Source organism: Lepisma saccharinum, chromosome 24 (genome assembly GCF_977018435.1).
Source record: "Lepisma saccharinum chromosome 24, izLepSacc3.1, whole genome shotgun sequence".
Lineage (NCBI taxonomy): Eukaryota > Metazoa > Arthropoda > Insecta > Zygentoma > Lepismatidae > Lepisma > Lepisma saccharinum.
Window position 1 is genome coordinate 44,642,806 of NC_139252.1, and position 15,868 is coordinate 44,658,673.

At 37.5% G+C, this 15,868-nt stretch overlaps 1 protein-coding gene across 1 annotated transcript; it reads left to right on the forward strand.

The window, feature by feature from the left end:
• The first annotated feature begins 45 nt into the window (after positions 1 to 45).
• Positions 46 to 15,423, forward strand: Vha14-1 (V-type proton ATPase subunit Vha14-1). Its single transcript, XM_083111031.1, has 5 exons — positions 46 to 203; positions 6,652 to 6,733; positions 8,331 to 8,413; positions 13,635 to 13,757; positions 15,217 to 15,423. The coding sequence occupies exons 1-5, from the start codon at positions 150 to 152 to the stop codon at positions 15,244 to 15,246; spliced, it is 372 nt and encodes a 123-aa protein (XP_082967157.1). The 5' UTR covers positions 46 to 149; the 3' UTR covers positions 15,247 to 15,423.
• The last annotated feature ends 445 nt before the right edge of the window (positions 15,424 to 15,868 follow it).

Below are 15,868 nucleotides of genomic sequence, written 5' to 3' on the forward strand. Positions count from 1 at the left end.
GGCTTTTAAAGGAGATTGGTGCTACAATCGCGGGTGAATATTCTTTGCCATGCACAGTTAAAACTTAAAAGAAAACGAACGAAAACATCATATGATTTTTCTTCAATATTAAGGAGTGCACGTAAAGAGAACGTTATATATTGAACATTATGGCTTTACATTCGGCAGTTAAAGGAAAATTGGTAGCAGTAATTGGAGATGAGGTATTGTGTAGTGATACATACATTAAAAATGTTCTTCGAGCTGTGATGACCTCATTGCATTGATGTAGTCCCAGCAGCTTTAGCGATGTAGCAATAGGAGTTCATATCGAATACAAGAAAACTGCAATGTTTTTCATTTGCGAAGTGTTTTTTTTTTTTAAACGCTTTTGCTTATAGATTGATGTTACACTAAACGAACGGCCTCTTAACCAAGTTTCGGAAGTTAGGAATAAATAACCACTCTACAGTATGAAACATGGGTTTTCTTGCCTAACCTAGACAAGTTGAGTTATGTACTTAAATTTCTCCAGTTTTTATTATTATTAAATTGTATACGGCTTTACTGAGACGGAAGAAATATGATTTACCTTCTAAATGCACACGTTAGTAAGTTAGGGGAGTAAAACCGGAAGTATCTTCAATTGCTATCAAATTCGGCCTACTCACTAATTTTGGCCTCGTAATCACGAATCTGCAGTTAAAATTTGGCGGTCACGTCTAGAAATTTCAAAATAAGTCGAAAAAATTGGGGATTAAAAACCCTTGATTTATGAAAAAACAACTATTTTTTGCAATGATTATCGTTTCAAAACTATGTTTATGATGACCCTTAATTTTAACTATGCTTACCTAACCTAACCTTACCATGAATGGGTCGTGGGGCAAACATGTTTTCGACCTTTACGCAAGATACCATTTTCTCACATGCAAATCAACCCTCCATACAACCGGTCTCACTTATTCCACAACACTTGAGCAACGTTGGTAGCAAGACCGTTGTGTGGAAAGTAAGACGTCTTCATATCAGAAAAATGGTTTTCATGTTAGTGCATGGAGAATCATAGCGGTAATTTGACAAGGTTATTTTGCAATATCTAGACATGACCGCCAATTTTGGTATAATTTAACAATACAGGAAATTTATCCAATTTGTTTGAAATTTGGGATACTTACTAATTTGGGCCTCATGATCACGAATCTGCACTTAAAATTTGGGGCAGGTGAATCTGGCCAATTTCTAACATGCTTTTAACAGGGACTCGATACAGAAAGGCGGAGTGGACTGGAGGTGGGGCCGCGTCAGCGGTTGGGGGCGGTAGGTCAATTACACCAGGGGCAGAGCCCGGATTCGGTGGGAAATTTGGAAATCGAGGGTGTAGAAATAAGAACTTCATTTAGATTATTTTGCTATTTCCACGTGTGAGCGCCAAATTTTAACTGCAGATTCATGATTAGGGGGTCAAAATTAGTGAGTATGCCGAATTTCAAACAAAATGGAGAAATTCCCGGTATTGTAAAATCGCTCCCTTCTGGTATTGTAAATTCATGCCGCAATTAGAGATACTTCCGGTATTGTAAATTCATACCTTAAATTACGTCTGTAAATACTTCCCAACACCTGATCATGTAGTTTCAGGTCTTCAGCACTTTGTTCTATTCTCACCACCTGGTGACAGAAGTTTAATTTACTTTTCATTTAAAATAACTTCTTAGCAGTAAGTTCAGCAACACTTCCAATTAATATAATAAAGAGGTTGTCTACTGACCTGGGAAACCTGGAATCTAATTTTGTACCTGGATAACCTGGAAAAAGCCTGGAATTTAACCAGAAACCTGGATTTTTCTCAAAAATACAATTTTCACTACATATGTCCACTTCACTTACAGGCTTATGTTTTGTAAGTACGTGGATGGCGACCACAGGGATACCTGAGCAGAGTGTCACTGCCTCCACTTGAATGCTGTGATTCAAGGGATTTATTCGTTTATTATTTTGAGAAAGTCTGTGAAAGCTGGGTCCTGGGTATGACCAAGTATGTATGAGTATGCGCAGGGCTCGAAAAATTCTGGTCTCCATGGTGACTAAAAATGTAAGCCTGGCGACTGTAATATTGCCATTTTCTAAGTTTGCATGTACGAAATTTTGAAAATTCTAAGTTCAAATTGCAGTACAGCGTAAGTTAGCAAATGATTTTTTTTATCAACGTTGTGAACATTCCATAGAATCGGTAACAATTTCTTACTCCTTGTCCCCGAACCCCCCATTTCCCACTTTCTCACATGATTTAGTGATGTTTTTAATACAGTGATGCTCAGCTTCTTATAGATTGATTGATATTTGGCTTATTTGCGACGATGGGGATGAGTGATGATATGATGAATGAACACTCACAAACATCCATGCCCAGGCTGGGATTCGAACCCAGGACACCTGGCATCGTAGCGTGATGTGCTAACCACTCCACCACAGTGGCTGGCTCAGCTTATTATAGTATGCACAATTGCTATACCTTGGTGCAACCTATCTTGACAGTGACGTCAGCTGGGACCGCACTGCAACTGATGTATCACTCCGAAATATATATAAACATTGCAAATAACGATCACACATATACATTTCATGTCAAACCAACAGCGGTAAAAATATGTAACGTGTAGTTAATATCGCCAAAATTTGTGTAAAAGCAACAGCCCTGGCAAGGAAATTTATGTCAAATAGACATAGAATTGGATATTTTTTGAATAACAAAAAAAGGACTTAGATCGTATTGTAATAGACAAAAATAATTGTACTGTGATCGCTTTTAATTGCCTATTGGAATTGACTAAAAGTAAGTTTTGTGATTAACATTTCATGCATATTATCATACGTAGTAGTGTGCATAAATCTTTGGAAGCCGTATGAGCCAAATTCCTTGCCTTTCAATAAGTTCAGCGGGGTACATAGGCGCCGACTCCATGGAGCTTGGGAGGGGGGGGGGGCTCGAGCCCTCCCAATGTTAACGATGTGATGGCACAGCCCCCCAATTATTTTGCTTAAGAGGATCTAATGTATTAATTTGCTTCTCTTGTAAAGTTTACTCTGAATTGTGCCACATGAACTTAACTTTAAATGCACATTTGAAATGTTCTAGACCATCAACTTTGGGGGCTGAGACCGCTAAACCATCAACTTTGGAGGGGCTATGACCAGAGACAGCAAATCACACGACTTATTACTATATACTAAATATATAATTATGAGTATTGTTAACATTTTTACTAAAAAGAGTTTCAAAATAACGAGTTGGTATGACAATTATACCAGTATGTTGTTTAGTGAATTCTGAACAATTTAAGGTCGTAAACACGACTTTCAGGCAATATTGATATGTACGATACCCGAGACCTCCGGATCAAAGCGGGTTGATTCGACCACCCAACACGCACGGCTACCGAGGCCGGCATAAAAGTATTAGGTTGGCCTCTTAATGTAAATACATACTTTTCAATAAAAATGTTAATTGTTATCTAAAAAACAAATGACCAGACATAAAAGACTTCGAAACATTTTCTAAATGTTTTTTATGTTACATATCTTTTGCATGAGGAATATAATAGCTGCTTAAGAACTGCTATACAAAGACGTAATTTTTATTTTTAAAAAAGGGAGGGAGTGAGTCATTCATTCATTTAATTCAGTGATCAGAGCCCCCCCAAGAATTTTGACAAGTCGGCGCTGCTGGCGGGGTATAACCATCGATTGTACAACAAATGCTAAACAATTTTGAATATTTAATTGTAGTACTTGCTAAGTCTTCAGGGGGGGGGGGCGATTCCCATGGAACCCCCTAAATACATGCTTGCATGTGAAACAACTGCTGTGCTCTCCCAAGCTTTGTTTACAGAATGGTCGAATCCGACATTAACTCACTTTCACAGCAATTCGATATCGCTTTATTGGCGCAGACATTGGTGGAGCCAAGCAACAATGTCGTCTACGATCGCTTCGTTATCTCAATACAAACCCAGGTCGTACAAAATACCCCTCATTGTTGATGTGCTTATGGATCACGGTCTCAATCAATTGTAGCAGCCACTTTTCCCACTGTTGTAAATGTAGTTTTCCCATTGCCCCTAAACGTTTTTGTGACAATTGAAATCGGCGTTTCATCAGAAGTAGATCGGAAATACGAATACGTTTACTCATCCCCCCCCCCCCCATATGACTATTCAAAGTTTTCCCTTTACAATGCGATTTAAAGTAACACGCAAGCGATTGAAGCGGAACACTTGCCCGGATCTCGCTCACTGAGGCAACCAGTAGACAAATTTAGAGTCGCTCTTACCCTCACTTCGACCTGCAACCCTGCTCCGAGATTCGGGTCAACGAACCCACGCATATTTTTTTAAAATTTTGACTTGCAGCAAACAGTCGTACCAGATAATCTTCATTTCAAAAGGTTTTTCAGAATCTGGCATCTGTAGTACATTTCCATGTACTGTATGCAATGCAACGTGCTTCAAGTAAGGTAAGGTAAAGTGTTCCCCTGTGCATAGCACCATGCCATGAAGGTGTATAGGGGGTGTGGGGGTAACGCCCCACACTTTCTTGATCCGGTCGTGAGTGGGGGTGATGTGATCAGCATCACGCCCCTGACCGCCTTTACCCCCCAGGGTTTCCCCCAGGTACCCATGTTATTCGACGCTGGGTGGGCGCCGGGGCCCCTTCCACCGTTAGAAAAGTTCCCGGCCGGGGATCGAATCCGGGACCTTGAGCATGGTAGTCAGACGCGTTACCGACTGAGCCACCGCGAAGGAACTATATTTTTGTGCTCAAGTCTCGTGAACTTGCCATTCGAAGGCACGTTGCCATCCCACATTCATTATCTGAATCCAAATCAGTTTCGTACAGTTTATTATGTTTATGTTTCGTGCTCATTTTAATGGTTATTTATTATACGTTATTATATTCTGCACAAATCCTCTCATTGTGACATTTTGAAATTCCTTCCCTTGTATCTTAATCTTTTTTCCGAGTGCAGACAGTGAAAGTATGAATGCTGTAGGTTTGCAATGCTGTTACGACGTCACTGTCAAGATAGGTCGCACCTTAGTATAGTAGGAGGTTTCCTGGCGCCTGATTTTCAGAGCTGGCGCCTAGCTCTAAAGAAGATTTTTCGAGTACTGAGTATGAGTAAATTTTGTAAAAATAAAGAAACTGGCCATTCCCAATCCAAGAAGAATATGCAGTAACATGTAATTATATAAATTAACATATGCTTAGAATTTAAATTAATAATTTTTAAAACTTTTGTAGTAAAAACAAAATGTAAAAAATATACTACTACCAAGGGATATGAATTACACGGCAGTTAAAGGTGAGAACTCAGCTTGCTTTTGTTTGTTGCTGCAAATTTTTCTCATGTGGTCTTCTGGTAGGGATTATTAACAATAACAGCTTTTCTTTGTTTAAAAAAATATAGACCTGGAAAATAATATAAATAGACCTGGACAAACCTGGAATTTAAAAACACATTTAGTAGACACCCTGATAAAGTAAGATAAAAGACAATGTTATGGTATGATTCAGGTAATTACTTTTGCTGGTGACAATAGCCACATATGCTGTTCCCAGCAACTGGTGAGAAATAGCCCTACATGCTATTCTGACGACCTAGTGAAAATAGTCGCGGCGAAAACACATCTGCTAAAATTCATGAGCGTCACAACCTTCTTAAACTACCGTTTAGTACAAAATTTGTTTACTTCGTTACTCCTCAAAGGCCAATAAGCAATAAATTAATGGTTTGAGTTTATTTTTAGGTCTACTTTATGCACAGAAAAGTTCATCTGTACTGGACCTATAGTTAAAAGTGGAATCAAAAATATAGGGTGATTCAGAAATAATGGTAAAAACTTAAATTTTATTTATTCTGACATGGAATGACACACCACAACCATATTGACGTGAAAATTCAATTATCCAAAATTCTTACCTCATCATTACACGTGCTCAATGTGTGCGCCAGTGGTGAGGGTGACCTGGCATATATCAAGACTGTACTCATGTTCTGCCTAGACACGTCCCAGCATGTCCTCAGAAATCAACTCCACTGCTTCAGAGATGCTCTGATTTAGTTTGTCTACATTTTGTGGCATTGGAGGCAGATACACTGTTTCCTTGATATATATCCCCCAAAAAGATATCTTGGGGCGTAAATCTGGTTTCAACATTCAAAATTCTTTTTCTTACTTCGATGTCGCCATCTTGAGAGTAGCGCTCCTAACGGTGTTTAGCTACACTACCTCACACAAAAACCTATGACCTTGCACCCTCATTTCCTTTTGTTATTGGCCGCTTATCATTTTTAGCACTCGCTACAGGTCTTTCGTTTTGCACAATCACTTCTGAATCACAGTGTATATATTTTTAATAAAGAGTTTACCATTAATATACAGTGGTATAAATCTACATTTCATTGCATCTTATTTTACATTCATATTGAATGGATATGGAATCAAGGGGTCCCGGGTTCAATACCTGGTGGAGATACAAGTGGTTTGGATCCCACTTTAAACTGTAGGTCCAGTCCCGATTCACCTTACTGTGCATAAAGTGGACTTAAAACACCAAATCAATCAATACTGAATGGATATTTTCAATCTCTTTTCTTTTTCTTTACAGGACACTTGTGTGGGTTTTCTTCTAGGTGGCGTTGGAGAAATAAACAAGAACAGGCATCCTAATTTTATGGTGGTTGATAAAAGTAAGTTACTCAAAAATATATCCCTTTTGCATATGATTCAAACATATTATCCACATTGCATGACATAAAACAAGATAAGAATTAATTAGGATTCAGATTAATATTTGTTGTATTCTGCAATAATTATATCCATTTTGATTGCATTATGCTTATTGCTTGATGTGTTTCTTTTTTTCATTGAAACATCTTGCCAGGTGCATTCTGGGGGTTCTTCATGTCTACCTATATCAGTTCAAATACAGAATTTCTGCCTGAAATTTTTGATTTTCATTTTAAAAGGCTAGTGCTTTCAAGTGAGCAATTCTTGAATTCTCATGGAACATCAGGCTCAACAAACACAAGTCACGTGAATTTACAAACTTCTCATTTCCAGTTCCAGCTCTGAAGTCTGGAAACTTCCAGATTTCACCTTGGTAATAACTAGGAAGCAGATTTTTAGGAGCTAAAGAAACTTTAAAATATTTTTTTTCTATGTTCTATAAACAGCGAAAGTATGTGGCTAAAAGTGAAATATATTTTTATTCAGAAACTTTCAAACAAATAAATAGATACTCACAAGTGACAACAGGGTGTTAGATGCTTGTTGCATTCTATTTATTACAATAAACAACAAAGCACATTTCCAAATTGTCCATTAAATGATCGCTGATTATCTCTGAACAAAGTATTTGTTTACGAGAAGTACCTTTCCACATCACACATAGTCAGACGTGCACATTTGAAATGAGGGATGTCATAACTTTCCACATTTTTGGTATCTTTTTATTTTAAACAGATTTCAGACGTTGTCTCGAAGCACCTGCAAGTGTGTTCCTAATAGACAATTTCCTTTCAACTGCACTAATGTCCTTCACTGTTTTGCAAAGCAGTTGTGTGGAAGTTTTCAGTTTTTCTAGCACACCCCACAAAAAACTTAGATTTGCTGCGGTAGCTCAGTTGTTAGGGCATCTGACTATCATGAAAGAGACTAGGGGAGAACTGAGATTTTTTTCTACCTGTTCGAGAGGCTTCCACGCTCACCCAGCATCATATAAAGTGGGTACCAGGAGGAAACTGGGGGGTTAAGGCAGCCAAGGGTGTGGTGCTGATCACATCACCCCCACTTTCAGTCTTGATCAAGAAAGTGTGAGGTCCTAACTCCACACTCCCGGCATGCTTTCATGGAATGGTGCAAAGCACAGGGGAGCACTTTACTTTTTTAATTTGTCTATTTTATGCGTTAACTTCATTTATTTTGTCTGGAATGTCTAAAATATGTACATTTTATGTTTTCACCAGAAATATTGTGTTTTTTGTGCTAAAGGTTAAATTATGCATTTTTATGTGAAATAAGACTTTGCAGATTGAGTTGCAACCATATGGTCGGCACTCTATAAAAGTTTAGCAGACTTCCGATGCAACAGGTAAGATTTTTTTTAACCTAAAAATCTGCTCCCTAGTAATAACACAAAAGAATGCCATCCTGATGCCAGAGAATCTTAAAATTGAACTTTAAGTACATGTTCAACATGGTTGCTGTAACAGCTCTCATTGTATTTTCCTTCACCTCTTTCATTTGACAGTAAGGCTCTTAATATGATGCATTCTTTCATTTCAGATACAAGTGTGAGTGAAATAGAAGATTGCTTCAAGCGATTTATAAAGAGGGATGACATAGACATAATCCTTATAAATCAGAGTGTAAGTAAGAGTAAATACGTAATGTAATGGAATCAGCAGCTAAAGAAAGTATAGGATACCATAAACCGAGAAAAAGTAAACCATGGTTTGATAATTAATGTCATAATCTAATAGAAGTAAGAAATCAGGCTAGACTTAGGTGGTTAAATAACTCTGATGATACAAATCTAAGCAATTATAATAGAATAAAGCGAGAAGTTAACCGCACATTTAGAAGTAAAAAAAGAGATTACTTGAAAAGCAAAATGAACGAAATTGAAACAAACAGCAAGACCAAAAATATCAGAGATTTATATAAAGGTGTAAATGAATTTAGAAAGGGATGGCAACCTAAAGTAAACTTGATAAAAGATAAAGACTGTGATTTTCTACCTGACCCAAGCGATATTCTAAATAGATGGAAGAACTACTTTAATGACCTTTTAAATGTTCATGTAGGAGATAAATCAGAAGTAAATGAAGTGCACACAGCAGAACCTTTAGTTCCAGAACCTAACTTGACTGAAGTTAAAAATGCTATTAAAAGGCTAAAGAATAACAAAGCACCTGGCATTGATTTAATACCAGCTGAGTTAATTAAATATGGTGGAAATTCGTTAATATGTCATATTCATAAATTAATTTGTTTAATATGGAATAAAGAAGAAATCCCTCAACAGTGGAAAGAATCCATAATTGTTCCTGTGTTTAAAAAAGGTGATAAAATGAACTGCAATAATTACCGTGGAATTTCTCTACTCAATAACATATAAAATATTATCTAACATTATTTTAACAAGACTAACCCCATATGCTAATGAAATTATAGGTGATTATCAATGTGGATTTAAACGTAACAGATCAAATTTTTCACATCAGACAGACACTTGAAAAAAGTGGGAATATAACCAAAATGTTCATCAGGTATTCATTGATTTCAAAAAAGCATATGATTCGGTCAAAAGAGATAAATTATATAATATATTAGTCGAGTTTGGAATACATATGAAGCTTGTTAGTATGATAAAAGTATGCACCAGTGAAACAGAAAGTAAAATTACATAATTTAGAACTACATAATTTGTATTCATGTCCAGATATTATTAGAATAATTAAATCAAGAAGACTTAGGTGGGCAGGCCATGTGGCACGAATGGGAGAGGAAAGAGGAGTTTGCAGGATTCTTGTTGGGAAACCTGATGGTAGGAGACCTATAGGAAGGCCAAGACGAATATGGAGGGACAACGTTGAGATGGACCTAAAGGAAATCGGTAGGGATGGAAAAGAGTATATAGATCTTGCTCAAGATAGGGAGAGATGGAAGGCCTGTGTTGCTGCAGCCATGAACCTTCGGGTTTAAGAAGGCTAGAGTTAGTTAGTTAAATAGTCAGTATGAAATACTTCAATAATATTGAAGAAGACATTCATGTTTTGGGAAATGAAAATATGTGGTAGCAAATTAATACACTACAAGCATGTACTTATGCATGATTTCGGTGGCCACTGGGAACATTCTCCTGAGGGAATGGTGGCAGTGCCCACTGATATTAATAGAGCTATATAAACAGTATATATATATACAGTTACGCAGATACTTGCTTTTAGACAATGTGTATATCATGTGGGACACGTGTGTCCCATAATTTTCCGGACACTGATGAGAAAACAGTAAGCACACACACACATTTACACTCTTGGCTGTATATTATTCAAAACACTTCGGGAAGTGTTTGAAGGGAGTAGTGTTGAGATACTCGATCGAAGCTCTTTGGATGTTTGCAACAGCATCAAACTGGGTCCCTTTCATCTGCAATTTCAGTTTTGGGAAAAGGAAGTAGTCAGGAGGAGACAGGTCGGGAGAATAGTGGGGATGATCAAGTAAAACAATCCCCTTGGAGGCGTAAAACTGATGGACAACCACAGACCGGTGATTTTGTGCAGTGTTAATTAAAAGGGACCATGTGCCCTGTTGTCGGTATTGTGGACATGCCCACAGACACTTCAAAAACTCAAGTCAGAACTCCGTTGTCCATTGGTAACAAATTCTCTATGAATGATACCCATCAGAGTCAAAGAACGTTATGAGCATTGTCTTGATGTCTACAGGTCTTCTGTAGGCAAACTTTTGGCTTTTGGGGACCTTTGGCTTTTCCACAACAAACTCTGGCACTTTGTTAATGGCTCATATTAGAAACACCACGTTTCGTCACCAGTCACGATAGTTTTCAGGAAATTGGAATTCCTGTCCGCAGTCCTAATGAGGTCTCGGTAAGGTTGAACCTGTTGATTTTTCTGGTCATTCCCGACATGCTGCCCTATATACGGAGTTAATCTTGTTCATTCAACGAAAAAGAGTGATTTTGAAATTTTAATTATAGTTGTGTTTATAATCGAGGTAATAGAACTGTACTTCTTTATTACTTGGCATTGTTTCAATTGAGTGCCAGGAAATGATGAATCATGATTTATGGTATAATGAAATAAAAGAACAGAAAATGAAAAGATAAGTTTATGAATTATACCATTTTGGACTATTGTGTAAATTTTGAGTGTCACACTGTTTACTTTTTTTTAACTAGAAAACTGTGAATTTCTTGCCATACTGAAGTTTGCCCATGATAAAAATAGTCAACTTTGGCTGGCCATCGCGAACGACACATTGAACTGATGTTATGTCCCGATACAGAGCTGGGGCCTGTACTAGATAACAGTATCAGTTGAGCACGATCCGTGGAACGATGAAGGTAAAAGTGACAGCTTTCTGGGAGGGGTTCATTTGTGGACTTTCCGCTGCCCATTATAGTCACTCAGCAATAGTGAAACTGTGCAAAGAAGAGGATTTATTCGTCAGCAAAGCTGGTGTGGGTCTCATCATCCGATCATGTGCCCAACAGGCCCCTGCTGTACGTGGTCAGCTCGAAAGTGTGAGGAGATCACGGCCCCAGCCCGCTCGAACCCCCAATACAGTGCATGCCATTAGGACATCAGTGACACACGACAATCCCCCAACGCAGAGAAGTTTGGCTATACGCCACGGTATCTCAAAAGGCACAGTTTCCAACATCATCCTGAAGAACCTCTCATTGGAAGCATGTCACAAAGCACGCGGACACCACCTCACAGAGTGTCACATACAGGAGAGGTTCAGCACCCCTGTGAAATCCCCGGATGCCTCACCAATGGACTACTGTAAGTTTGGACTCCTCGCACAGGCATTTGCTCGATGCCGTCCCTGTACCTTGCAGGGCCTTGGGAAAGTTGCTAAAGGAGTATGGCAAGACATTCCCCTTCCCATTCTACGCAGGAGTTTGCTACAGTGGAAACTACGCTGCCGGGCGATCGTTCGGGTTGTGGCCTTCACATCGAACACAATTGGTGGTGGCGCAAGGGGATTTACTAGCCAGTTGCGAAATTCAAAGTCAACTATTTTTTATCATGGGCAACCTTCTGTATTCCATGGTTCAAATTTAATTGATGATATTTTTTCCAATGCCCAGGTATCATGTAGGGTTTGCAAGAACGGCATGCGACACTTTTGCAGTCTAATTATCCTGGGATATATGCAAAAAAATCTAAATTTTTGTTAAATTTATACAGGTATTATGTGATTAAACGATTGCTTCACTAAGTTGTTTGTGGTATAATTTTATTTGTTACAATGTTCAAGTATCAGTACTAATGAGGACTGTAATGGTGTTGGCATAGATTGCAATTGGTTCAAAGTGGTCTAGACTCGGACCCAAATTTAATAATTTTTGAACATTTTACTTTGAAATACATAATTTACTCATTGTTCATAAAACTGCACGAAGCATATATCATGTAGGAACTTGATATATTTTGGTACTACCTGGTGTCGTCCTCTACAAGTGAAATACGTCAACACACACAAGCATGCATATACTTACAGTGTCAACTTGGTAGCTCTTCATCTACTGGATTCCAGTGGTGTATTATGAAAATTTGACCTGTTTACCACAACAATTCTTATTTTTTGTATATATACTTACAGGATGTATCATAGAGTAAGCAACTTTAAGAATTTATTTCGACTAAACTATATGGACAAGAATGATACTTGTTGTGTATCGATCAGTAACACTTTAAGTTTCTATGATGTCTACAAATGTTCAAAGTGCCTTCAGTCAGTTATGCGACACACATCCCATCAAAATTCTAGTTCTTGCCACACTTCTGGTCACCAGGTTGCAACTTGTAACAACTGGAACTTGTACGGTCTGAGTGACAATCTCTTGCATAACACCCTTCAAACTGTGGAATGAGAAACATCAGCCAATCCTCTGCTTGCTCTCCTTGTTGATTTTTGTGGACTATGTTGGAACACTTCCCCCACCTCAACATGTTCTGCATTAGGTGGTCTTCCTGTATTTCATCGCACACAAACAACCAATTTCTACGAAATATTTCTCTCACTGGTATTTTTTGTTGGTGGTGGTGCTGGCTTCTTGTAGGTAGTATGGAACCATCGCGGACTGACTTTCATTGAACTTTAAGAAACAGCTTGCTTTTTCTGTACCTGTGTAAGTTCCCACTTCACACTACACCAGCACCACAATTACCATGTTTACAAGTCTTGCACAACAAAACAAAGATGTTCTCATTCTTGTACAACAAACTTCATTGTGGTGTTTGATAAGTTTTTAATAATAAACCTGATAAGTTGTTTACTCTATGCTGTATTTATTGTGTATTAATTAGATATAATAGAAATATAAGGCCAATGCTGGCATGCAAGCAAAACAAAAACAGAAATCTGACAACTTCAAATTTTGCACCAATTTACAAGTGGTAAACCAGATAACATAGCAGAATAATCCACTGTTGGATTCACCCTGGCATGATATACCCTACCTTGCCCACAGAACATATATTAAGAACAAGTACCACAGGAGATAATACATTTTGATGCATCTTCTGGTGCAAAATAATGGTGTGGTTTAATCTGGCAAATTGCAGAATACCAAAGCATCTATCTGCCTGATTTCTAGGAAGCAACCATAGTTTGGTTCTTCTTCTGTTTTTGCATCCATGTGTAACCACATCAGTGGCTGTGTCCATCCTGCGAAAGTTTGTTCATTCATCAATCATCCTAATTATTAATCTAAAGCTGTAGAAAATCATTGTAAAGGGTGAGATTCAAATTTGTACTCTGTGGCAAAACATTTGTATTCATTGTCATATTTTTAACAGGCCTTCGGTTTAAATTGCATTTATGTTGCAGGTTGCAGAGTTGATCCGCCATGTGGTGGATGGCCACACGCAGCCCATCCCATCTGTTCTGGAGATCCCCTCCAAGGACCACCCTTATGATGCATCCAAGGATTCCATATTGAGAAGAGCCAAGGTAAAGATCCTGCTAGCCTTTTGGCAGATATAGAGCTAGGCTTCTGCACAGCTTCAGACTTTTATACATACCCAAAACCTTAATTATTTATTCTCTAAAAATCTTGCTCTGCTTTTTCTTCATGAATTTTCACAATGGTACTTTGTTGCTGTGATAATTAATATGCAATTTGTCAGTTTTTCATCACATTCTTTTGTAAAGATGGAAGTAGCTACAAAACTAAGTGGTGATAGCTGGGGCAATACCTCAAAACAATTGGAGCACACTGAATATTCAATTTAATAACTGTGGCTTGCGAAGAGGTCAGTAGTTAGAATTGTTCGACAGGCACTGGTATCAAAAGTACTGTAAATATCCATAGTTAATTGTGCGAATTCCTCACTATTACCAATTGAACACGTATTTTAAAAATACAAGACTTATTGTACTTACGTTTTGTATCTGGTTTTCCTTGAACTATGTTTCGAGAACAACTGTTCCCTTCTTCAGGTTCTTAAATTACGTAGGCTATCCAAAATACACCATAGCCATGTCAATTCTCCCAAAATTCCAGAAAATGGATATGGCATTGGTTATTAAAAAAGGAAAAATTGAATCCATGTTAAAACCTTTTAAAACAAGCCCTCAGGCTAAAGAACACTTCCCAATAAAAATGATAAAATTATAAAAACGCGACTTCCATTTCATGACCCCGTACTGACTGTGGGATGCCTCCTCAACCTGAAGAAGGGAACAGTTGTTCTCGAAACATTGTTCGCCGAGTGGATAACACATCGCGCTGCGATGCCAAGGGTCCCGGGTTCGAATCCCGCTCGGGCTTGGTTGTTTGTGAATGTCCATTCATCAATTTCATCACTCATCCCCATCTTCGCAAATTAGCCACGAGGCACAAAATGCGAAGTAAAATAACCTAAATCAATCAATCAATCAATCGAAATGTCGTTCAAGGAAAACCAGATACTTGCAAAACGTAAGTAAAATAAGTCTTGTATTTTTAAAATAAATGTTCAAATACTGTAAATATGTATACGGTGATGCAATTAGTGTTTCTTGCAGAATATGGAAGCAAAAATCCAAATTAAGGCAGATTTTTCCACAAATTGTTGCATTGCAAATGCTCTCTGTTACCTTTGAAGGCAAGATTAAACAAATGAAATGTTAAGCACTTAGCTCACTGTCAAGTTATCCTTTGTGTACACTCCTGTTCAAATAAAGTGGCACATACTTCAACATGTGGAAATGGTTCTAATCTATTTTTTTTTTATTTGTCCCAGGGCACCATGTTGTTAATACACGTAAAAGATTCCCTATAATGCAACCTGAAGTACTTTTAATTAAATTTCAGCACTTCTCTGTTGGAGAATTTGCAGGAATCTTGTAGGTATAAAAATTGCTAATTAATACAGTGTGTTCTATATGTATATCATTAAGAAATGTTAATTTGAATTTTTTTCCACAGGGTATGTTCAATCCAGAAGACCTGCGCTAAGACGAGGCTGTATGCATTCCATTGTAAATATCCAGAGTCACTTGCAGTATTATGTTGTATGCACTGTAGTCAAGAAGTAGCTGTAAATTTGTAAATTGTGGATATGATTTATAATTCCAGTTGTATTTGTTGTAGCTTAGTTTCTAATTGTTGGTAAAATAAAATATGAAAACTGCACACTCAAGAACTACTCAATACATAATAAAAATGCACACTATATTTATTGGCACTATACAGGATGAACAATAAATGCAGGGAATCAATTTCTACATGTTTACATGGAAATACTATAAATTGAAAAGTATCAAAAATACATTTGTTCAGCCATAACAAATTTATATAATTACATTTATAAGTTTTAGAACATAAGTTTATTCAGAATAGGGTAACATTGGTAACATCACCAAACTTTTTATATTCTACTATTGTAGGCACAATAAAAATTATACACAAACAACTGAAGCATGTGGGTAAATTGTACAAACAAGGCATATTCCCCCACAATAGTGTTGCCCCCCTTAAAAAACACTTTGTTTGAAGTTACGTTCCTGCAATGGCCTTATAATAACTGACAAATTACTGTAATTAAATGAAGTTGTGTGTGTAAAATATATACTTTTCA

What these genes read in the sequence shown, in the direction of transcription:
- Vha14-1 (XM_083111031.1), top strand. Translation starts at nt 150, where the DNA reads ATGGCTTTACATTCGGCAGTTAAAGGAAAATTGGTAGCAGTAATTGGA. An exon ending in TAGCAGTAATTGGAGATGAG is followed by an intron (nt 204 to 6,651) that starts GTATTGTGTAGT and finishes TTTTCTTTACAG; the next exon opens with GACACTTGTGTGGGTTTTCT. An exon ending in CCATATTGAGAAGAGCCAAG is followed by an intron (nt 13,758 to 15,216) that starts GTAAAGATCCTG and finishes TTTTTTCCACAG; the next exon opens with GGTATGTTCAATCCAGAAGA.